The sequence below is a fragment of the Centruroides sculpturatus genome, unplaced genomic scaffold (assembly GCF_000671375.1).
Source record: "Centruroides sculpturatus isolate CEXI.00-Female unplaced genomic scaffold, Cexi_2.0 scaffold1051, whole genome shotgun sequence".
Lineage (NCBI taxonomy): Eukaryota > Metazoa > Arthropoda > Arachnida > Scorpiones > Buthidae > Centruroides > Centruroides sculpturatus.
This window is the reverse complement of record NW_019385219.1, coordinates 91,237-116,789: the sequence shown is the minus strand read 5'-3', so window position 1 is coordinate 116,789 and position 25,553 is coordinate 91,237. Positions and strand designations below refer to the sequence as shown.

The 25,553-nt window shown below is 26.3% G+C and overlaps 1 protein-coding gene across 2 annotated transcripts in view; it reads left to right on the top strand.

Moving 5' to 3' along the window:
• The window catches only part of LOC111636321 (UPF0489 protein C5orf22 homolog), a 150,423-nt gene that overhangs the window by 118,743 nt on the left and 6,127 nt on the right, over window positions 1-25,553 (top strand). The window contains exon 6 of one of the 2 annotated variants that reach the window (XM_023381543.1): window positions 22,750-22,956. In XM_023381543.1, coding sequence (XP_023237311.1) covers window positions 22,750-22,956 — 207 coding nt within the window. Of the gene's footprint in view, window positions 1-22,749; window positions 22,957-25,553 lie in introns of those variants that run through there. The other variant, XM_023381542.1, reaches the window with a different exon arrangement.

The window sequence follows — 25,553 nt, the reverse complement described above, 5'->3', positions numbered from 1 at the left end:
ACAGATTAATATAAAAATAGATGAAAATTTAAATAAATAATCTCCAACTAAAGTTACCAAAGTGGCCAGAGAACAAAAAATATAAAGCAATTTTTGTAATTTATGGAATGACGCCGAGTATTGACGCCATTTACAGTTACTTATGTTAATTCTTGCTTTCAAATGTATTTTTGCATTCATTCCCATGCTCTAAACCTCCCAAGTTGATTGGATTATTTGTAGTCGATCTTTCCCCACTATCTCTCTCTTTTTTTTATTGTATTATTTATCGATTAATCCCCCTGTAATCCTGTAAGATAATGATTTGAGGCAGGAAAGAGCGGCATTTAACTCTGTTATAAATTTAGGAATTTCATCAGCTTATACGTATCAATAAAATTAAAATATAGATACGTCTACTGGATTTGATAGAATGATGATTATTTCTGCCTTTATACTAAGAGGGAGTTTCCATGATAAATATGTAAGCATCCGTTGATAAAAATTCAATAAATTACTATAATATAAATTTGTGGAAAATGTAAAATTGAAATGCATCATCATTGAGAACCTGTACTCGTTCCTTTATATTAAGGTTCTAGTTCCTGTATATTATGTCATAAATAAATTACGTAGTAAATTATTCTAATATAAGGAATTTTAAGGAAATAAGGAAACTTATAAAGGAAATTTCAGGATGATTATAAACAAAAATTTTATTCGTCCTTCTATTAATTTAATTGCAAGCAACGCGCACAATTTCATCAGGTTAGAGTCAAAATTTATCTTGAATTTTTTGGATGCACATATGTTCTGTAAGCTGTCAAGTTAGTAGAAAATACACAGAACTTTCCCAGTTAATAACAAATAATTTAATTCTGAAATTTGTATTTTTATTAATTAGCCGATAAAACGAGTTGAAATTGTCATTCAAAATTATGAACTCAACGTCGGCAGCTTTTTATGTTAGAGATTATTTTAATGTTCTATTCACATCATAATTTCGCATTCAATCAGTGTCAAATCAATTGGATTCGCCAGTTTGAATGTCGCAACTGTAGACAAAGGAATATTGCTAACCTACAACTAGATTACAATCGTCTTGTGCACTCGCAGGAAGTCGTTTAGATAACGCTTTTTTACTTAAAAAAATTCTCATACTAATAACAGTATAATTATGTAAAATATGGAATATCTTAATTAGCTTTATTATGATTAACATTAGCCTATGGGCATAAAGTGATTTCAATATACAATTAAGCAAATTTCCTAGAAAATGAATTAGAGTTATGCTTTACTTAAACGAAAGAGCCTTTTTAAGGTTTTTTTGAAAAATTCTTTGCACTTGTACTGTACAGTATTGGACATAATCATTATAAAAATTACATAAAAATAAAAGCTGTAATGTCTTATTTAATAATAATAAATTATAATCTTGTGTATAGAAAACTAATTATTATATTTTTAAATCTTATCAGTAAATTGGTAAATGCGATAAACATTAGTTGTTCATGTCTTAACGACAATGTGACATTACGACAACAATTCCCACTTGAATACTAAGTAAAATTTGTAATTGCGTAAAGAATGTTTTAGTCGTGTTTCCATGTTGCAAGAGCTTAAATAAAATCACATTCCTTTAAGGATTTAAATGATTTTATATGTTAATATTAGAGCCATATTCTAAAATAAATTCTAAAAAGTCCAAAAATCATAACGCTCATCTCTTATATGAGGAATATCTATATTTACATCGGATACACGATATTTTTATTCCAATATTTAACAAAACCACGCTTTACTTCAAGTGTGTTTCTAATTTTATTACTCGTTCGAATCTTTTCGCCGAGTTTTTGTCTTAAGTTTTTTCCTTTATACGAACTAAATTCGCTCAAGGAAAGAATTTGTACGAATTCGATTCGGATGATGAATAGTGCTTTAACAGAATTTACACAAAGTTGGATAAAAGTATCGCGAAAATCTTGCGAAGTTTTTCATTTTTTAATGATTATATTTAGTTACATAGATTATTATTAAGTCTTCGAGATTTATAACAATGAATGAATGGAACTTTGTAACGAAAAATAGTTTTTCGCAAATATTTCACTTGAAATTACAATTATTAGGTAGTTTCTTTTTCTTTTGTTTGTTGTTCGAGCCTTTATTCTTCTAAAACAATTGGAAATTAGTTTTGGTTTGCAAGGCTAATAATAGAGCTATACAACCATTGTCCAGTCTTGGGCGTGATACCAAATCACTTAGCCAGTGTTTTCTTTGATACTTTGTCACTTCAAAAGGCCAGCTGTGAAGTTAAATTTGCTTTAAGTACGGCAGAAGCGCGATTAACCGAGGTTCCTCATTATTCGAGACGAACCGATAAGTGAATACACTACTGTCTTACATATTAAACTTATTCTTTTTAAAATGAATTACAGTATTATAAAATGATCTGTTTCTGTTACCATTTATTATTCAACTTCAAAGACAAATCATTCATATTAAAAAGTAATTATAACACATTTTTTTTCTTAAAACTATTGTACTGTACTGCACAGTACATGATACTTTATAATAAATGATATAAAAATATTATTATTATATTTGATTAAATTCACGAAGGTATAAAAAGTGGTTCGAAAGAATAACATAAATCTTTTATATTCATAACTTTTAATTAAAGATGGTTGTGGCTGTCCGTTTTATCCGTGTTTCGGTTATCCGAGATAGCATTAGTCCACAATAGAAGCCCGATTATCCATACCTCGGATAATCGGAGTTCTACTATATTGTATAATTTAAATCAATTCCGGAATACCCGAACTCCCGATTATCCGTGCTAATTAAAACACGGAAAACCTGAAAACACGGATAATTTAAAATATCCCCCTAAACTATATACAGGGCCGAATTAACCCACTTTGAGGCCCTAGAGATTATTTTCTCACGAGCCCCCTCCCCCTCTCACACAAGAAACAGAGCACACAAAAAATATAAAACAATAAAACAAAACTAAATGATGTGAAAAACTAAAACAAATCTTAAATTTTTATTAATAAAAAATATTTAATATACAACAATAAATTTTAGTTTTTCTAGAAAAGTTTGGATANCTTTTATTTTTGTTGTTTTTTAATTCATATGTCGGGTTATAATATGTATATAATTAGTTTTTATATGTTTTAGTTGACTGAGGAGGGGCAAAAACGGAGCCCGAAACGTGTGTAGGAACGCGTCTCAACAAAAAATCTTGAATAAATGAATGAGTTATGCCATGTGTTGATTACTGTGCTACATTGCAGTTTTTAAACAGATCAACAAAAGCTGGAATAAATGAATGAGTTATGCCATGTGTTGATTACTGTGCTACATTGCAGTTTTTTAAACAGATATAAAGATACAACACGGTTTCGAAATATGGATGAATAAACTTTATTTAAAAATTCTGTTTTTCAGTCTTTAATTCAGCAAAATTATCAATTATTTCATCGTAATTAATATTATCCAAAGCATTTTGTTCGATGTATAAAAAGCTAAAGAATTTAACTTTAATTCACTCAGTGAGTTTCGTAAATAATTTTCTATACGTTTTAATACTGAGAATGACCTTTCACCAGATGCATTTGATATAGGCGAAGTTAAATATATTCGCAATAATATTTCTATACTTGGAAATGTTGGTACTAGTTTTGTGCTCTTTATAAATTGCAGCATATCAGATGGCAACGTTAATTTTTGGCTTTTGCAAATTAATTTAAATTGCAACAATTCCTCGTTTAATTCTTCAGTATCAATATCGCCACTGTATCATTTTTTTTAGCAATACGGTATTTATTTGATACGTCCTCGTGGCTCGTCGTCGCCGTCAGCTACATTTGTATGACGAATTTTAAAAATTTCATCAATATCTTTCAAAATAGATTGTTTAACCAGGTCCTTCTAAAAACCGGGCCCTAGACATTTGTCTCATTTGTCTATGCGATGATCCGGCCCTGACTACATTATATATAGCCTATATATAATATATTCAGAGGTATTAAATGAACTACAGTATATAAACTGTACATCTCCGTTATAACGCGATGCATGTATGAGTCTCAATTTTCAAAAATGTTGTGAAGAAATTTAAATTTTACATTTTTCTTTTTCCAAATTACTGTATTTTAATTTTAGCACTAGTAAGATTTTTTTTTTCAAATCTGCACCCAACTTTGCCTACTGCAAAATAATATTTCAAGGCTAATGACTCACTTGACTTCCACCCCTTAGAATTGACAGTTGAGGGAGGAAAGAAAAGCTGAATATTGCTTATGGTACTTTGTCATTTTACAGTAATTCTAATATTTTGATGATGCACGGATAATCGGGAGATCGGTGTACAGTTAAGTTATATAAGAGATCAGTGAAAACTCTTCCTGAATTTAAAAGTAAATTGACAATCAAATTAATTTCTTCACATGAAATGTTGCTCTCTAAGTTAATTTCTCTATATAAATTTAAGCTATTGTATCCGTTATTTTTTTTTCCCTTCTATTTATTATTAAATCTTAATTAGCTGTGTTCATTGTTATTTTATAAACAAGCTGAAGATTTCAAGAATTATAATAGGTTACTGATTAAATTTCAGATAAAAGTACGTTAAAAAACGGTTATATAAAGGACAAATTACGTCAATATCTTTTTTGAATCTTTTTTCCCCTCTTCCTTTGATAAAAACGCATGAAGATAGTATCTTGTCGCCATTTCTTACTTAATTAAATTAAAATTTATTTTTAAATGTTAAAAATTTATAAGACTATACATCGAAAAATTTCAATATTCTTCGAGTTAAAAATTTACGTATCTTAATTTTAATTTTTTTTTAAATATAAGAAATATCATTATTTATCGATTATATTTATCAACATTTTTACAGTTAAGAAGATTTTTTCTTTTGTATATTTAAAGGTAGTTTCACTAATATTTTAATAATAATTTTATAAAATTTCCGTGTAGAGTTATCGTGTAAAGTCTAGTATCAAGGAATGGTCATTTGTGAATTTGATCACCGAATGTTGGTTAATATGCATTTTAGTGAAAGAATTACTTCATTATTTTTGCTCTAATACTTTGATTAAATGCTATTACATGCATTTATTGTAAAGATATGCCATATATTATAATATAATTAAAAATTGAATGAGATAATGTGTGAGAAAAGCATAAAAAATATAAGCTGTGGAAGGCTTGATATTCCTATTAGACATAAGAATAACGACACGATAATGTCAGTATTTCAAACAAGATCATACAAATATTTAATATATTTATTTATTTACGTATAAACGAAAACATTAGCTACTGAATTAAATCACTTTACAATGTTTGGTTAGGAATAAAATTCTTGTTATCATTGCAGTTAGTTTCTAATTTCTCATCATTTGTAAATTAGTTATGAATGAACTAACTTTATATTATAACAAGAAGTTAAATTTGTAAAGTTAATCGAAATTCAATTCTTAAGTTATCAATTTTGATTATAAAAATTGGATTTTTTCAATGTTAATTCAAATCTCAAATATTCAAACTGTTAGTGTTTATCAATTTTATAAGATGAGCAATTATTGTTGAACGTTAAAATTGAATAATCTGACTGAAAATTAGACAAATGAATATTAGAATAAATTCGAATAATTCAAAAATCTCTAAAATAGGTCCACGAGTTTTTAGATTTAAGATTTTTCGCTAATAAATTCATAGTCTTGAGTTCGGATTGATAAATAAAGAGCGTAGGACTTCAGTAGTAAGAATGATGAATTTTCTGATTATACGGCAATTCAGAAAAGTTATATATTGTTATTTAAGGTGAAATTTTGAATGGACAGATAAAAATTCAAAACCTGTTTGCGCTTAATGCAGAAGCCAGACGACCCTTTTTACAGTAGCTTTCTATGAGAAGGAAGCTGAAAATTCCCTCCTCACAGGGTCAAAATACGTAAAAAAAATTATCACATATGCGTTGTACTGTACATTTAAACTAACTGAAACTCGATATCTAAAAGGGGAAATTTTTGAAACAAGAAAAAATTTCGATTAAGTAACGTTGCTTGAAGCAGTAACTTGTCTTTTATTTATGTATTTTGCTTGTCTTAAATTATATCAAAAACTTTATCAAACAAATTTTAGATAGAATCATGATTTAAATAGATTTAAAATGGCGTTATTGCGAACGTGACATTATCTCTAGAATATAATTGACAGAGTTCAAATTTTTACAGAATTTTTGACAAAACTTAAATTGAACTTTCTATAAAATAATTCATATCATAATAAATTATATTAATAAAATATTACTAGAAGGTAAAATGAACTGTACAGTACAGTATATAAACCATTGATATTTTTTCTTCGAAGACTTAATTTTCTTGTATAATTTTTTATTTATTTAAGAAATTTTCTACACGAAAAGAAATTTTTAGAAAGCGAAAATCTAAAATGTTGCCAAATTTTTCTTATTTCGATTTTCGATACCTTATAATAGCATGGTAATAGCAAAGAAGTAACGGAAAACCACGCCCTTTCTGAAACAAATTCGATATTCTACGTAATTTTATACAAACTTAGATTTCTAACCAAATTCAAGATTTAAAAAACTTTTAAAGTTATAAATATTAAATTTAATCATATTTTAATTCTCACTTTTCATTAATCGGCCTCTTAAAATTTACGAGAACAAGTCATGATATGAACAATAGTCAACACCAAATTGTGCTTTTTAAAACAGTTTTTTTTTCTATTTAAGTATAGCCCTATATTTCCTTAATTGTGTGGTTTTGTTCTATTGTTTCACTCTCTAATTAATTCCAAAATATATTTTTTTTCTTCCTGTTAACAGAATAGAGATGAAAAATATTTAACTGTGAATATAGTTGTTACTAATTTCTTAATTTCATTTGTTTATTGTTAAATTAGAAGTATGTAGACATCGAGTGATGATTTTATTCTAGTCATTAATGCTGTATTGTTTTATTTTTTTTTAAATTACTTTATAAGAAAATTAATGATAATGCCGATGAAAAAACTTCAGAGTCACCGATTATTCACATTTATAGGCCTATTTATCATTAATAGTAAGTCTAATATAAAGTCTACGTTAAAAGGTATATAAACAGACCCTATGTATAAATTTAATTATTTGTAATAATTTAAAGAATTATTATAATTTACCAATTAAAAATTATGTGATTTATTATTTCACATATATTTATTTACTCTAACACAAGTTTGATTATCGTTATCTTGTAGCACAGCCTTGTGTACAGTACAGTACAGTACATTGTAACCAAACATGGTCATCTTAAATCTTAAATGATGACCATGTTTGGTTACAATGTACTGTACTGTACTGTACTTAACTATACAGTTCTTTAACGGCATTAAAATTGCCTAACACTTAAATAAAAGAGAAATTTTAATTATTTTCTCTTAACTTTGAACTTTTTTTAACAATAAAAGCTTCCGATTTTCATTTAAATGTATTTTATATTATTCGGAAAATGAAATAACTTATTACCTGCTGTAAAGCGTAAAATTGTCGAAGACTCATTAAAATTTCTTTCAAAAATCCATTGGTTAACCATAATGGAAGATACTGAAAATGATTTCAATGAGATAAACTTAACTTTCATCTTCACAATAATATATATATATATATAATTTTTTCCCTTTTGATTTTAACAATTAATTTTTATCTCTAGATTTAACTTTTATAATAAAGGAAGACAGATGTTAAATATAATTTTAAAGAAAGAAATATTTTGAACACCTGGTTCAAGTGAAAAAAAAAAAAAGAACTCAATTATTAAAACCATCTGCAAATATTTTTCCCGTACGGTACCTCATTGATAATCAGTTGTTAAATAATTTTTGTCAACCGTTTTTGAGGACAGATAGGGTCTTGCGGCATAATCCTCGGGCGCATGAAACTTCTATCATTTTATTTGAAATATCGAATCGATTTATATACCCGAACATCCATAGGCAATATTTTACTCGTGGCAATTTAAGAATAAATGGTGTTATTATGCATCATATACTTTTCTCAAGGACACGTGGGCCCCAGACCTGTTGGTCTACAAGTTACTAGTCTATTTAACCTTTATAAAATTAAATTATAACAAAAGAATTTTGATATTCAAAACGTGGGTTCTCTTTTGCAACATATACTCGAACTGCATGACATTACAAGTCTCCTCCCATTTAATATTTTTCGATCCATAATATTAAGCCACTCCTCAAATTATAAGTATATAAAGTATGTAACACCTATTTAATTATAGAGAAAAACATTTTAAAATTCAAGTGATTTAGCAGTGTCATTTAGTTGGAAATTCCTATTATTAAGGAATGACAAATTTTCTTTATTTCGCTCACCTTGGTTACGCTCCAATCGTTCTATTGCTATTATTAAGCGCTGACAGAAAAATTCGTTTGAAGATAAAAGAAAATATTTTTCGTCTAAAAATATCATTTCCTGTGACTTTTACAAGATCAGAATCTGTAAGTAGATCCTTTATGCTATAAGATTTATTTATTGATCCATATGATGTAACTTAACCAAAGAAACAACTCTTCCATAAAGATAACTTAATAAGTACTTCGATTTTTATATTCTAAAATATAAAAATTTAAATTATATGTACAATACAGTGCATTAAGTAATTAAATAACTCAATAGTTTCAGGAAATTTACGAATTTTTCCACAGTTCCAGTTTTAGAATTGAGGTTTTTTAAATTGAAATTAAGTAATCCAATCTTTAAAAAAATGCATTTGAAGCACGTGAAAACGTTAAATATATATACATTTATATATATATATATATATATTTNATATATATATAATAGCCATTGTGTTTTGAATTTCAGCATAGAAACAGAATATAAAAACTTATAATAAAGTATTAATATATAAAAAAATGTATTAAGAGCAGTAAAAATAAATGTCACAAGTACAATACAGAGTGGGTGGTGTTGATGGATCTGGTGTAATTATTTTGCCTCCCCCGTTCCACGTGCAATAACGGAACGAACAACAATTTCCCGGAACTTAGGTACATTAGAAACATCCCGGGTTGTCTATTATATGTCTTGCTGTTCATAAAAACCCCTCAGAACTGGTCCAAGAGGCCTTTTGATTGAAATATGGAGAATTGAAAATAAAAGTTAGGCTAAAATTGCATTTCTAGTTTGGATTTTTTAAATCATTTTTAAGTGCTGTAGTTTTAAAAGTTATTTCCTACTCGTTTGCTTAAAATCGTTTGATACAGCACAGATAGATTAATGTTAAACTTTCCTGAACTAATTTATAGATAATTTATAACTCGAAACCGTAAATGGGTGTTCGTAATTAATTATCCATCAATAAATCTTAAAAAGGACATTTATTGTATTGATTTGTATATACCCATTCTTGATATAAATTCTGAACTTTAAAAGTGAACGTAAATTAATGTTACACTGTAAAAACATAATAGATAATTTTATTTAAACAATTGTTATAACATAATCTATAAGGTAAATATATTATTAATGTAATAATTAATATTATTTATATAAGGGATATTAAAATATTAACATCATCTAATGAGATTAACACATCTTATCTAAATCGGTTGTCATATTAATATAATATGAAAATTGCATATTAAATGGCAATATATCGTATTTAATTTGGAAATTACACAAGAAATTATACACATTTTGTTCAGCTATCCGGATTAATTCACATAAATGCTTTTTATTATATTATTTGCATTAATAGCATGCTAATAAACCCGTTATAATAGCCATTGTGCTCAGAGAAGATCAGATAATCTTGTATAATTAAAAAACTTGCTAATTTATCTTTTTATTTTCTAATTAATATAAGCTATTTATATTATTATTATTATTATACGTTAAACTCATCCTACCTGTATTCTGTTTTTCCCTTTTTATCATATTCTTGCAATGCATATTTGACTGAAGTTAACATAGTCAATACCTGAGTGTGTCTCTTGTAAAGTCAAAGCTGTCACATGGCGTTCATGTTATGAAGAGGCTGAAGAAGTAACCTTTCTACGGATATAGTGGAAAAGACGCCGAAAAGGTCATCTGTTGCCCTAGGTGATCGGGGGGTTGGCTGGACTAACTTGTTTTGTATACTTCTTTATATTTGTTATGAGGTGTAGCCCGAACTACATAAACTTTTGTCACTTTGTACAACGTTACATAACTTATTATTAATTGCATTGTTTATATGCTGTAGCAGTAATCTGTTTATATACAATTAACTAATTACAGGCTGATGTGTTGCCTGGCTTAAATACTCGAAATAAGCAAGCATTTTACTTTATTTCTAAAAATAAAACCTTGTAAATAAAACCGAAAATAGTAGAATTTGGAAATTTAAAAAAATATTTTTATAATTAATTATAAAATTTATAAATATCTTACTTAATTTAAAGGTCTTATAAGAAATAAACCCGCCGTGTCTTAATTTTGTCGTTTTTTTTTAACTTGGCTGTTTAGTAATTTGATATAAGAATTAAGCTAGGAAAGTATGAAGTGAAATTAAATCTTATATATAAATGCATATGTTTATATTTTAGAGTAATTATAAAATGGCCTGCGTTCGCGCAGTTATAGTGTTTAAGGTCCTTGAACTAGACACTTGGCCCAGGGGCTCAAATGTATACAGAACAGGTGGCTCAATAAGCAGAAGAAATAGAGTCCATTTTTGGCACCCTAACATATGCGCACCTGTTGTCCAAAAATTCTTTTGTGTTCACCAAATCTTAAAATCCAGCCATTTTAAATGCTCTGTTGTAATATTTAATATTAAAAATATATCTTGCCTTATATATTATTAGATAAGAATTTTACCGTCATTTATAAAGCTAATTTAATTTGTGAAGGCAGAGTTTGTATTTCAAATTGAGTTTGCCATTCAAATTACATTTTAAAGGAATATCAGGCTATTATATAAGCATTTTCTTCTAGATTTTTAATGTAATTATATGTGAAAAAGTTAAGATATATTGTGAATAAAAAACTTTGTTTTTATTAATCAGATCATAAAATTAAGCTTAATTATTATAAATACATACGTGCCTTAAATACAGACTTTTAAATTAATATTCGTAAGGGTTTATTAATTATTTATGTGCGTTTTTTAAGTATTTGCCAATTAAAGCTATTAAAACGAACTTTTATTTTCTTTTAGGTCTCTTTTAATAATCAAACCTGAAGCTATGCACGTCTGTATTGTTTAAAACTATTAAGTTTAGAAGATATTATAAATTTTAAAGTAATTTTAATACATAAAAAAAGCTATTTTGATATAGTTATTACCTGCTTGTACTTTGTTTTTTAAATATCTTATTAGAAAACTCATTAATAATTATAGTGAAAAAAAGCAGTGAACTGGAAGTAATCGATTAAGTGTTACCTCGATTCATTGTCCAATCAATTAATCGGCTTTAAATAATCTGTGTAATGGAACTCGCTAATCATCAATTAAATTGAACTAATCAAACTTCTTTATACTGAAATTTTAAAGCCATATTTTATAAAATAGTCAAATACATTTTAAATTAATATAAAATTATAATTCTTAAACACGATAAAAATCAATTATATCGATTAATTTTAAAATTTAACTGTAATTAAAAACCCGTGAAAAAATTTAAAAATTATTTTTGTATTAAAAAAAACAGTAGAAATTCTCTTTATTAACAGGAGAGAGAATGATTCTTGAGTAGGTTACTTAGTTATAAAGTCATATTCATGAATCACAATTGAAATTTGTCCGACGTTTATTGTGGAATGGATTATAAGTTATATTAAGTGTAGGCTACTGTATGTCATAGAGAATCTTTGATCAATGCAGACCACACATATAGTTGATAGAGTGAAATTAATACAACGTTATCAATGGAAGTACTTATCAGATAGAGCTGATCTTTTGATATTTAATGAATACATGATAGACTTATTAAGACTCCAGGCGAATCGAATCAGTATGTTTATTATTCAAATTGAATAACAAAACAAAGGATGAAATCAATTCATTTCCTAATCCTCATCCCTGAAGCAATCTTTATGGCGAAAATTATTCTTGATGATATAAACTTGGATACTCTTAAACGAGTTCAAAATTGTGTATGAAAATGTCTTGTGTATAATTATAGAATCCACCTATTTTTTATGTTAATGTATTTTAATTATTAGTCCGTATATTGCTTTAATATTTTAAATTGAAAAAATTTGGAAGAGCATTCGGGCTCTTGCAACTCTGCAGCTTATGCTTAATTATTTGGATAAATATATAAAAATGGGGAAAATATAATTTTTTAAATAGCTAAATAATTTAAATGTATATAACAGAAAATAAATTTAAATAGAATGTTTATTAAAACAAACTATATATTATAAAGGCTATTCCAGATATGAATCAGGTATCAAATTATACAGTTTATAAGCTTGGATATATATCTAAATAATTAGAGCTGATATATGATGAATATAGCGATATAAATTCTTAAATATATCAACTTTTAATTTATAATTTAAAGTAAGAATTATAAAAATATCAAGTAAGAAATTAATATTTTGATTTTTGAACAATTTTTTCTAAATTGAAGATTGAATGTAATTTTTATAATATTAATAGAATTGTGAATAAATGCTCTAAGTTTTTATATCCAAATTTATCTGAAGGTAATGAGAAAGTTTTTTTCATTTTTTTTACTTTTGTCGTGTATATGCAGATTTATTTAAATTATAACCTCAATAAACATCTCTAACAGTTTATTATAAAAATATAGATATAATTAAATTATTACAAAATATTTATATAATAACGAATTTTAATGAAGTTTATAAATCACAAGATTATAATTTCAAAATATATTGATATAAAAAGCAATATATGTATTATTTTATGTATAATTTATATTAAGACATAATCAACAGCACAACATTAGAAGCATAAACTATCATTAGTTTATCAGAAAATTTCTATACAGAAAAATATAAGGAAAAAGAAACTATTTGGTTTCAAAAATATTCTAACTCCATGTTCTTTATGTAATAGTTGAATATTCTAAGTTGGAGTTCTAAGTTCTAATACACCAGTTGGAGACATGTTTATCCTGTCTCTAATCACATACTTTTATTAAATGAACATACTTAGCTATTAAAGTTAATTATTTCCAATTTTAATTTAATCCTTATTAGAAAATTTATTTTTAATTTTTAGCTAATGACAGTGTCTGAAGAACTGAAGTTGTATCTCTTCTAATTGGGATTCGAACTCATTCCTCAGAAAATATGATCTTGATTTTTTTTAAACAAGTTTACCATTGATTTGTTTAAGCTTATCCTTTACCTAATGCATGTTAATTAAATTAAGCATTTAATAAAATATCTATTTAAAAATACAAGTTAAATTTTATCTTTAATTTTATATAGACTATAAATTATTAAAAATAATAAATTAGAAGACTAATGTAAATCAATATTTACAATATTTTAAGAGTAACTCAGTTTTTATTATATACGAAACAACAAACACGGAATGCTTTAATAGTTACTTTTTTTTATAAAATAAAAAAGTTAAGATAAATAATAAATTAAAAAAAAAAAGAGAAAGTTTTATAAATTTACAGTATAAACTGTTTAGAACTTATAATCATAAGCACTTTCTTCATATAATCAATGTAGATACCTCAAATCTTGAGTAATTTAGTCTTGTTTAAACCAGTATTAAGTGATCANAAGAGAAAGTTTTATAAATTTACAGTATAAACTGTTTAGAACTTATAATCATAAGCACTTTGTTCATATAATCAATGTAGATACCTCAAATCTTGAGTAATTTAGTCTTGTTTAAACCAGTATTAAGTGATCAAGAACCATATTAATACTGCAGAAAACTTGATTAATTAGGATTAATAAAATTAATAAAGATGAGAATTAAACTGTTTATAAAGTAATCACCAAAGTAATTAAACACATTTTAATATTGATATACCGAAATCAGGTTTGATAATGTCTATATTATTCGAATATTTCTATAATAATTGCTATGGATGTGAAGAAATTTTACTTTGTAATTATCACTGAATTTGTTTTTTAAGATTAAAGATTATAATAGCATTTATATTAATACGATACTTTGTTATAAGAATCTTTGTTTCAACGATTATTAGACTATAACTTAAGAATAGATATTAAACTTTAAAATTTTCCCGTATGTCATATTTAAGATTAATTAAGAATGTTTGAGATATTCTTAATCAATCATTCTTATATCTGATATTAAAGTATCTTACGATTAAAGAGCAAATTTTGACGATATAAATTATAGTTGTTGTTAATAATTTATATTATCTTTCTTCTCTGATTTTCTTTAAGATATGGGATTATTCTAGATTATAGTCTTTCCATAGATTAGGTGAGAGTAAAGATTATCTTCCATTATCAGATAATTTATAATGATTTTCTTTAGCTAAGATTTTGACATGAGGACTAATTAAGAAAATTTTATACATAGAATAAGAAATCTTGTCTTGACATCTTTTTTTCCCTAGCAATAAATTTGTTTATACACAGCTTAATTAAATAGTTAACTTGTTCTTCTACTGCATAAAAATAAGATTAAATCTATAATGAGCCATTTTAAGAGCTTCAAATCCAAAACATACTCGAAAAATAAAGCAATATGTTAATATTTTTTTACTGATTGTGATTTATATGCTTATGTTTAACAAATGTAGAAAAATCGATTAAAAATAAACATAAACTGTTACTTTTTCGAAATTAATTTCTAAGATACGAGGAAGGTGGAGCGAATACGAATAAGGCGATATTTGTCGAGTCGATTTGTCTCGAAGAAATTGACTGAAGAGTTTTTCAAATATGTTATTAAAACAGTAATTTATCATCATCTATTTCGAAGAAAACTTACAACTTGACAATACAAATAAAAAAATATAATATGCAAATAAGTAACGAAGATCCGTTTTGTCCATTCTGCTTTCGGATTGTAAATATAAGAGAATTTAATTTATTCGTAACGCGTTGTATTTGAACGATGTTGTAAATAAGTAACCAATAGTTTTGCAACTTCATACTGACGTATTTAGTAAATTTAAACAGTTTTGAACAGAAATACCATTTAGTTTTTATGAAATTTTCATTGTCATTTTAATTTAGTTTAGGGTAATAATATAATTTAGTTTCGTTCATACAAATTTTCCAGTTTTGTACTATACAGTATTTTGTTCCATTTATCAAGTAATAAATAAATATAATTTTTTATTTTAACAAGCAAATAAAGAAATTTAATATAAATTTAGTTATTCCATAAACTACAGCTCTGTAGTGTTATAATATGGATGGGGTTCAATTTTCGGTTCCTTCCTATTCCATTTCGTTGATTGTAAAGTTATTTGAGCAGTTGAACCTGTCTTTACTTCTTCAACAGATCAAAGAAACTTGTAGATAACTCGTTCTGTTGGACAAGATGAAGATAGGACACTGGAGCATTGTAAATATATTATAGATTGAGAAGATATCCTATTTTTTCATTTTGATCTTTAGGTTATATAATATCGCGAGATAACCTAATTTTTTCTCCCATTTCTTTTTAGAAATTTTATAAAATAAAAAAAAAAAATATATTCTAATTTAATTAGTTTCATTTCTTTTAGTATTTTATCAGAATGAAAATACATTATATCTTATGCACAAGTGCTTATTTAGAAGTATTAACACACAGCTTAATTCCATTGCTAAGTCTATTTCTGACGCAGATTTTTTAAAATTTTCTTTCTTTAAGCATTTATTATAATTATATTATTTACTTTTATAATCTATTATCAGTTCAAGATTGTTTTAAGCTTTATAGTTATTCATTGTTTTCGAATTAAATCTGGAAGAAACTAATTAGCATAGTAAGTAGGCAGTTAACGGTTAGCTACACTAACTGGCTAGGTATGACATTCATTGTTATATAGATAATTTGGAAATTGGATAAGAACCACTCCTAACAGATGCATAAAATAGCTAACGATGAATTAATCTTTCTTTTTATATGTCTATTGTTTGTTCATTAGCTATATTGTCCAATTAAGTTCTATCTGTCTATAGTGTTAACAACATTAATTGGATAAGATATTTATTCATTCAGGTCGTGTAGATAGAACAGTTAGCATATCTCTGTTAAAGCTTCCTTTCTCCGCCCTTCCTGTCATAAAAAAACAGTTTTTGTCCTAGAAAAGGGCCTGATTTTAACAAACGTAACTTTTTTGAAGAGGGAAAAAAACTTGTTTCCATATTAACAAAAAAGTCCGTTAACAAACTAACTTATATGAATATTATAATTGAAATTCCTTAAATTTTCATACTCGTAAGCAAATTTCAACTTCTCCTCGTTGGATATAACACTTATAACGGATATATTCTGTAATAAAAGTGCGAAAAATTTAATTTGATTTATGAAAAATCTTTTCTGACGTCAAAGAGAATTCGTATTAACAGCGGTCCTCCATTTATTCACTTATATTCTTTGTTAAAAAAAAAAGTTAAACTACCTCCTATTACATTTTATTGTGCTCCTATCCAATTATATTTTCATGATATCCTAGCAATAACAAATTATTTAAAAAATTACCGATTGTCCGTCTGTCAAAATGAACAGTGTAAATAATATAAATCGGGATGTATATTTGTACTTTTTTAATCTTTATAGGATGACGATTACTGTATCTGATAAGAAACCATTTTTGACAGGAAGCCATTATCATCCATCGCTCCGGGCTGAATCAATGAGATTCATTGCTGCAAGAATTTTAATATCATCTTTGACATTTTGACTTCTGTTTGCCGTTTATAAAGATTATGTATTGTAATTTGGTATAAATATTTTATAGAAAATGTTTCAATATATTTTCTATTAATTCAATCTTAAACTTTGCAATTAAAATTGATGGAGTTTTAATTTTAAATATTTCGGAACTTTTATGTAATATTTTGCATTAAATTCAATGCTAACTACTAAAAAGTTTTTTGTAGTTTCCTATACTTCATTTAATTTAAATATCTTATTTAATTCGACTTTTTGAAGTATAAAATTTGTTATATTTATTATTATAAATAAATTGGTTCGTACAGATGTTTATTTAAAATGATAAAAGTCTTTGAAGTATGTGAATATTAATACTTTACAACGTGGTTAACTCGATAAATAAATAAATAATTATTGTATATAATTATGCAACTTTAATAAATATTATAAAATAAGTTTATTGTTTATTAAATAATTTATTTAATTATTAAATTTAATGCAAAAATGAAATTTTGTTTTTAAAAATGATTTCAATTAAACTTAATTGCCATACAAGTTTTCTTTTTTTGATTATTATTTTGTTTACTATATCAATAAGAAAATACTTAAACATCTTGAAAATATTTCCGTTACGGATAAAACTAGTTTCGTCAGTGTGGTTTTTTGAGCGAAACAAGTATTTTTATTGGTAACCATTATGATGTAATTTCATTTCACTCCGTTTCCCGGTGATCATTTTTAAGTGATCACATCTAGAAAATCACCGGATATTTCTTTTCTGGGATCTAACCTGAGGACTACTGAATTATAAGAAGACCATCTATGACAGGAAACGCATCTAATCACTATGACAGACCTCCATGATATGTGTTGGTGGGCAAAGCAGGTGAAGAGCACATTCAATTCACCTGTAGTCTCCCCTAATGATCCCCATGGGGAACCCCAGGCTACGTACGACTCCCTGGTAATAGTTATTACCGATGTTTCTCAGACCAATGATTAAGTTCCCAAACCCCAAGGGGCAGGGTAATCATTGCTACGTCAGCTGTCAATATTTACCTTTTTGACTTTTTTTTATTAAGCGTGATTTTGTTTTCTGTCATTTAAAACATTTATCGGGGATTTTGTCTTTAAAACCCACAGTTAAAATGTTTTAAATTAATGTTTTATTTTCTTTTGATTATCTAGTGCCGATACATTTATCTCGAATAACCTGTCTTTCCTATTGTGGATTATTGGTGATGGATGAGAAATGATATAATTTGATTAGATTATTTTTCGATAAAATTGACTTTAAATTAAATTAACATTATACGAAATGCTAATTTAATTTAAAGTCAATTTTATACGAAATGCTGTAAATATAGATCTAAAGATAAATAATATAAAATCCAATTTTAATTCCTAGTATAAATATCTTTAATATAAAATTTCTTAGTATTGTTATGTATGATTTTAAAATGAAAATGCGTAGTAATTAAGAAAATTATTTAAAAATTTGCATATAAATGTATACATTTTTAAAAATTAAGAATAATGAAAAGAAGGATATTATTCTTTTGAGTAGCCTTATATAAAAAACTACAAAGACCTACCATAGAAAAAAAATTCAGGTACCAAACTCTATCTAACGATTTAAATTCATAATATTTATCACATAGGAAGCAAAATAACAATTATTGTAATTATTTTCTGTCACTCATCCATCATTTTGAATCTGTCAAACAAATAAGGGTCAGGTGTCACTTCGGGCAGAAGGCCTAAGCTTCGAGACTTAAAGCGTTACACAAAGACCAATGTACGGTTGTAAAAAAAGGAAAAAAAAATTGAATTTATTACCTCTTTCCTCTTATAAACAGGAAACGTCAAATACCAAACTTTTTCGTCATTAGTTTTGGCGAGTTGTTTAAGAATTCACTGAACTATAATTAATTTTTTAAAATAAATAAGAATGTAAATTTTATAAGACAATTTTTAAAATTTTTATTGTTTAATTAACGTTTATATATATTTTATTATTATTATTATTATTCTACATACGTCAAAAACATTATTATTACGTTATACATAAATTTAAATGACGTCTCAGTTATAATTTAGTGTTTATATATAATATACTGTAATAAACAGTTAAATAGCAAACAATCGCACCGTGGGAATCGCTAGACTAAGAATTCACCACAGCCATGTTTCTGAAGCAACCCTTTCCTGCCTGTTTCTTTGTGAACTTCATGCACCCCACGGTCTTATTTGCATGTACGTCAGACCTAACTGGTGGAAACCAGACAGTTTTTTTGGTAGTTCAATCCTCCTGCCAACCCTTTGATACCTTCATTGTCTAACAACCCTTTCCGTTCGTTCATTGTGTCGACGTCAGTGGGAAGTCGCCTCGGCACAGGATGTTGCTGACTAGAATACATCCAACTGCATCTTTCCCACACCAGCTCCTCAACTACATTCCTTCGAATAAAAAGGAAGGAGGGCAAAAAATCCGTCTCAGGACCATCGTCTTAAAAAAAACCGTCTCCTCTTAAGATTTATAAAAAAACTCTTAAAAAATTTCTTTTGTTTCCTGATTCAGACTATTATTATTCTCACCTCCAATAAGATTAATACTTTTAAATTAATTTTAGTGTAAAGATCTTATCATTATCATTACTTANATGAGTGCCATTAATTTTTTTTTTAAATGTTACACTTTTTATAAATGACTTCGAATCATATTTTGATAATCAAGCTACGAGTTCTGTCCAAAAATAATTTATCAAGCGAGTTCACGCACTAGTAGAAGCAATTTTTTAATTTATTATTATTATTATTATTCTACATACGTCAAAAACATTATTATTACGTTATACATAAATTTAAATGACGTCTCAGTTATAATTTAGTGTTTATATATAATATACTGTAATAAACAGTTAAATAGCAAACAATCGCACCGTGGGAATCGCTAGACTAAGAATTCACCACAGCCATGTTTCTGAAGCAACCCTTTCCTGCCTGTTTCTTTGTGAACTTCATGCACCCCACGGTCTTATTTGCATGTACGTCAGACCTAACTGGTGGAAACCAGACAGTTTTTTTGGTAGTTCAATCCTCCTGCCAACCCTTTGATACCTTCATTGTCTAACAACCCTTTCCGTTCGTTCATTGTGTCGACGTCAGTGGGAAGTCGCCTCGGCACAGGATGTTGCTGACTAGAATACATCCAACTGCATCTTTCCCACACCAGCTCCTCAACTACATTCCTTCGAATAAAAAGGAAGGAGGGCAAAAAATCCGTCTCAGGACCATCGTCTTAAAAAAACCGTCTCCTCTTAAGATTTATAAAAAAACTCTTAAAAAATTTCTTTTGTTTCCTGATTCAGACTATTATTATTCTCACCTCCAATAAGATTAATACTTTTAAATTAATTTTAGTGTAAAGATCTTATCATTATCATTACTTATAATAAAATAACGGAGTGTTATTTGTAATTAAACTCGAGTATAGTCCATATTAAAATTTTACTGCATCGAATAATAATTATATCTTTAATTACTAATAAAGTTATCATCAAAGGATAGAGAAGAGATATGAAAATAATATTAACGATGAAAAAAAAGCAAGTTTTATTGAGTAATTTTTATCTTACTTATAATCATCTTTTGAGTATTATTCTTGCTGTTCTGATAATTATTTAACATTAGATCAATAGGATTATCTAATTATGACATAAATTTTTTATAGTTTTTAATTTACTAATGACTTTTAAGCTCAATTATCATTGATTAAATTTGTTTTTTAATTAATGGAGCTTATAAATTTACAACAAATATACTCGAATATGAAAATATCTATTTATTTAAGGCTATTTGATTTTATTTCGTGATTTTTATGCCTATATATTTACCATTGAATAATATTTTCGTGTATTCTTCACTTTCATGAAATAGTATTTCTGTGAATGATATATTGATTATACCGCATGAAAATTAGCCAATTAATTTTCTGAGTTCATTTGTAGTCGAATGACAAACTGTTCTTTCTGACATCTTAAGCTGTTTATAGACACACCATTAATCTTTCCAAAGGAATCACCTGCATTTAAGCCCATGGTAAAGTTGTGTTCAACTGATCTCTGTAAACAAAAAAAGAGGAAATTTAATGCCCAGAAAGGCATTAAATTATTCTTTATTCGTTACATTTGCTATATTTATTTCGAAATGTTGCTGTGTTTGATTCATAAATAGCCCTTAGGGTGAGATTTTTTTTTGTTTTTTTACATACACACAAAAAAACTGACTTTTAATTAAAAACTTTAACTTTCAGTACAATCAATATTGATAAAGCTATATAAATTCTCAGTTATTAAATGTAGGCGCTACTTTAATTTTACATTTAATTTATTACTATGTTTTAACTTTGTAAAGCTTTCTTTATGTATTTTTGGGTATATTTTCTATATCAAAAAGTGATAAACTATTCTCTATTGTTTGAAGTTACATTTAACTTTTAAACTTTATTAAAAAGTTCAGTTTTAATATATGCATTTATATTTTATAAACCTATGTAAAAGTAATTATTTACTTAAAAAAATCAATATCATATTATATAAAGCTTATTTTCAGAGTTATAATTTATATTGTTTGAGAAACTGAGAAGTTTAAATGTGTTAAAATATATGAAATTATAAGTTTTAGGATAAGAATTTTCAGTAAAATGCTTGAAGTCTCCGTTCCTAGTCCTTAAAAGTGCTTAGTCCTTAACTAAAACGTGCTAGTCCTTTCATCCTCCGAAAGGACTAAACTGTTTTAATTTTGGGTCATTAATCCTTCTTAATAATTTTTGTTATTATTGGGAATGTGTTATAGAGTTTATTACGTAAAATTTTTTTAGATAATGATAATGTTAACAGCTATCATTTACGATATTCTGTAGTTTTTATATTATTTATTGTATTTTCAAAATGCTTATTATGCGAATATACATATACATCTATTTCGATATCCGTTATGAATATTTTAATTTTAATTTATATAATTGAACATTATCACGCATAACGCTACAAATAAAATTGGTTTCTCTCCTAATTAAATAAGCTCAATAAAAATTGAGTTATGGTTTTATTTTTCTGTAATAAAGTCGCCCAAAATGTCAGCATTATCACGATACTTTGAATTATTAAAAAGACTTAAAATATTAATATTAATTCAATAAAAGTATAAGTTTGATTACCTGAATCTAGTGAATATTTTTTCGAAAAATTTTAAAATATAATTTGATATATTTTCAATTCTTTTAGTATAACCGTTATGGAGGAATTCTACTCTTTTCTATTGGGGTAGTCAAGAGGATTAATTAAATGGATTCTAACCAAAATATATAAACTTATATGACTATTATAACTTAAGTTTATTCACTAACCCCTGCCAAATTTATTCATAACTATGTGACTGTTCTACTGAATAAATTTTTATAGAGATAAATCATTTTATAATTGAAGTAATTGTGTCTGCAATTACTAACTTTTGATTAAAATAACATTTTATAACATAAAATAATATAATTAAACAATATTTTCATATCAGTTTATATTTAAAGATCAGTTTTTATAACGAATTTTAAATAATTAAAATAAAACAAGTGTGATATTGTTATAGAAAACATAAAAAGTTAATTTTTTTTTATTAAAATGATATAAAATCAGAGGAATTCTTTAAAATCTTTTAAAATTTTTAATAAATAAATTCAGATTAAAATAAATTAGAAAAATACGATAGTTCTATATCAATTTTGATTGAAAAAATGACGTTTTATATATTTAATTTTACAGTTTTTAACTTCATAAGTAATATGAAAGTCTTCGTTATATTATTCCTACGTAAAACTAGACTGACTGACTATTTTGATTTACAGAACCGAAGAATTAAAGGAATTACTCGAAGATATAAGAAAGGAAAAAATAAATATAGATTACAATCTTCTCCATGATGCTGGTTGTACATGTGATGTATCGCCACTCCCACATTACGTCACAAGCATTGACGACATTCGCCATCTGGTGCGGAAAACCGGCAACATTTTGTATCAATTACCAAAACCCGCCATAATAACAATATCTAGGTATGATATATTCCCTGTTTTATTTCCAGACTATTTTATTAAGCAAATTTCTTTTATATTTTAAGATTAACTTAAAAAGAATGAATTAATTCTGATAATTACTTTGAAAACATAATTGTAATAAATGTATTGCAATTAGCTTTTTAAAATATACAGTTTTACTCCCGTATTGACAAATAAGATTAATTGTATAGACTATAAGATAATAATTGTATATCGGATAATATACGAGATTTTTAATGCTAAACATGATTCAAATTCACAAGATAATTTCATGTTCGTGGCTACTTTAATGATACTCGTGAAAGCCAGTAGTCAATTCAACATGTTAGGCGGTCTTTGCATCGTGTATAGAATATTCATATGTATTCCCCATCATAAATCTTGGAGATAATAATAAAACAATAAACCGATTTAATCTATTCGGGACTTCAATTTAGGAATTGGTCTTGTAAGTTGCGGATTGGTTATTATATGATCGAATCTCATTATTTATAGGCCTAATTATTATCAAAAATTCGGAATGAATCTTAACTTTTCTTCACTAACAAAAATTTTTATCTTGTTTTTTCCTTTTTTTTAAATGTTTTTCTAATATTTAACATAGGCCTAACGTTTCTTTCTAAACTTAATAGGTCTACGTCTGTGAATGTATAATAAGATTGTTTTATTTCTTTTCCTTTAGCTGATAAATCTATTAGGATTCAAATCTTAACTTCATTATAAAGTCAGGATTTGAATTTAAACTGCACTTCATCTTTCTACTTTGCAGTATGTTGTGACAGGTGGTAGTTGCCTGTCGTAAATCGCCAGGAAGCTATATTGTATATGGTAGTCTGGTACACAGTCATTTCTTGTTGAAATATTAACTCTAAAGTCAAAGAACAGATATTTATTTCTCTCTCCTATTAAAAAAATCCTGATTGTAAGTTGACTCAAAAAACACTTTTGTAGCTTCCTTCATCATTATTTTCTTAAATAAATTAATTATCCTTTGTATTTGGGAATTCTAGGACTCGAAATTACATTGTAGAATTTAGAAGATCATAAAATAAATATATTTTTTGCGTAGGTTACTAACAATAAAAATTTTTTTAAATTAAAATAAAGCATTAAAATTAAATATTTATTTTGATAAACAATAAATTTATATTTTTTAAAAAAGATTAACTGAAAACCAGAACAGACCAGTTTATTATTATCATCAAACCAAAAATCCTTTTAAATTGATATTGTCTATAACAAAATAAAAAGTAAATTAAATATAATACATACTGTATATATATATATATATATATACATACAGTATATATTATATTTAATTTACTCTTTATTATATAAATATAATAATACATAATTTTTAATACATACATATATATATATACATATATGTATTTATGAGAGCAGCTTATGTTTCTGTTTATTAGATTGAATATTTTTTTTATGAGAACCTATTCAGCAACTCCGCCAGGGTTTGTGAACGAGGGGCATTCACAGCATGAGATTGTCAAGGTCTGAGAGAAATAGTCATTTGTCATCAGTAGACCAAATTATGGGATAGATGGACAGGTGTGATTAATATCCATTGGATTGCTCTTCCTAGATCTGTCACCTGCTGTCTAATACAGACTAAAAAGTGATCTTACTATCGATAGGTCAAGCACTACCCCTAAGTTCATTAGTATAAAATGGCTTTGTTCTCCAACTGGAAAATTAAGTGGGTTCGATAATAAATTAAAATTTAGTAATTACATATTGTTTAGATAAGCTACTAGGCATAAAATGGCAAATTTTAGATAAGCTGTATCTAAACGTAAAGCTTATTTTTATTTTTTAAATTTTTTTTACACCATAGTCTAACTATTAATTTAGCCCCACAAAATTATAATAAATTAGAAATTTTAAAACATTTCCAAATATTTTAAAAATAAGTTTTAAAATTGATTAGTANAAAATATTTCTGTAAAAATTTTAATAATTAAAAATTTATATTAATTAAATTTATTTTAATAAAAATAAGTCTATTTTACTCAAATGTCATTTTAAGCCCGAACTAAATACCCGAGAATTAACATTATATTAAAGAAAGTGCACATGAGTATAGAGTATATACATAAACTTAACAAAAGAAAACATGCTTTAACGCTTGGATCTGCCAGAAAATGATGCTGTTTGACTAAAAGATGTGCATAATTTAGTTAAATAATGATTCGACCAAGTTATTATTCCGTCTCTCTTAAATATTGTTTAATATAGATCGAGTGCCTGGGGCAAGATTTTGATAAATATGCTGTTGAGAAAGATAATGCTGTATAAAGCTACCGAATATTAGGGTTTGAAAAGGTTTATCATAACTTTTTTGATTACAGGTAATTTAATACCTGTAATTTTTTACTTTCCGAAAAAAAATTGACAATGAGATCATTAATATTAAGTAAAATTGCTTTCAGGCTATTTTATTAATGTTATATTGAGTTATCAGACTCATAAACTTGATTTTATATATAATATTTTTATGATATTTAATAGTGAAAACATTCCTATTTGTTAAAATGGAAAAAACAAAAAAATGATTTGCTACTTGTTTCTGCCTTTAT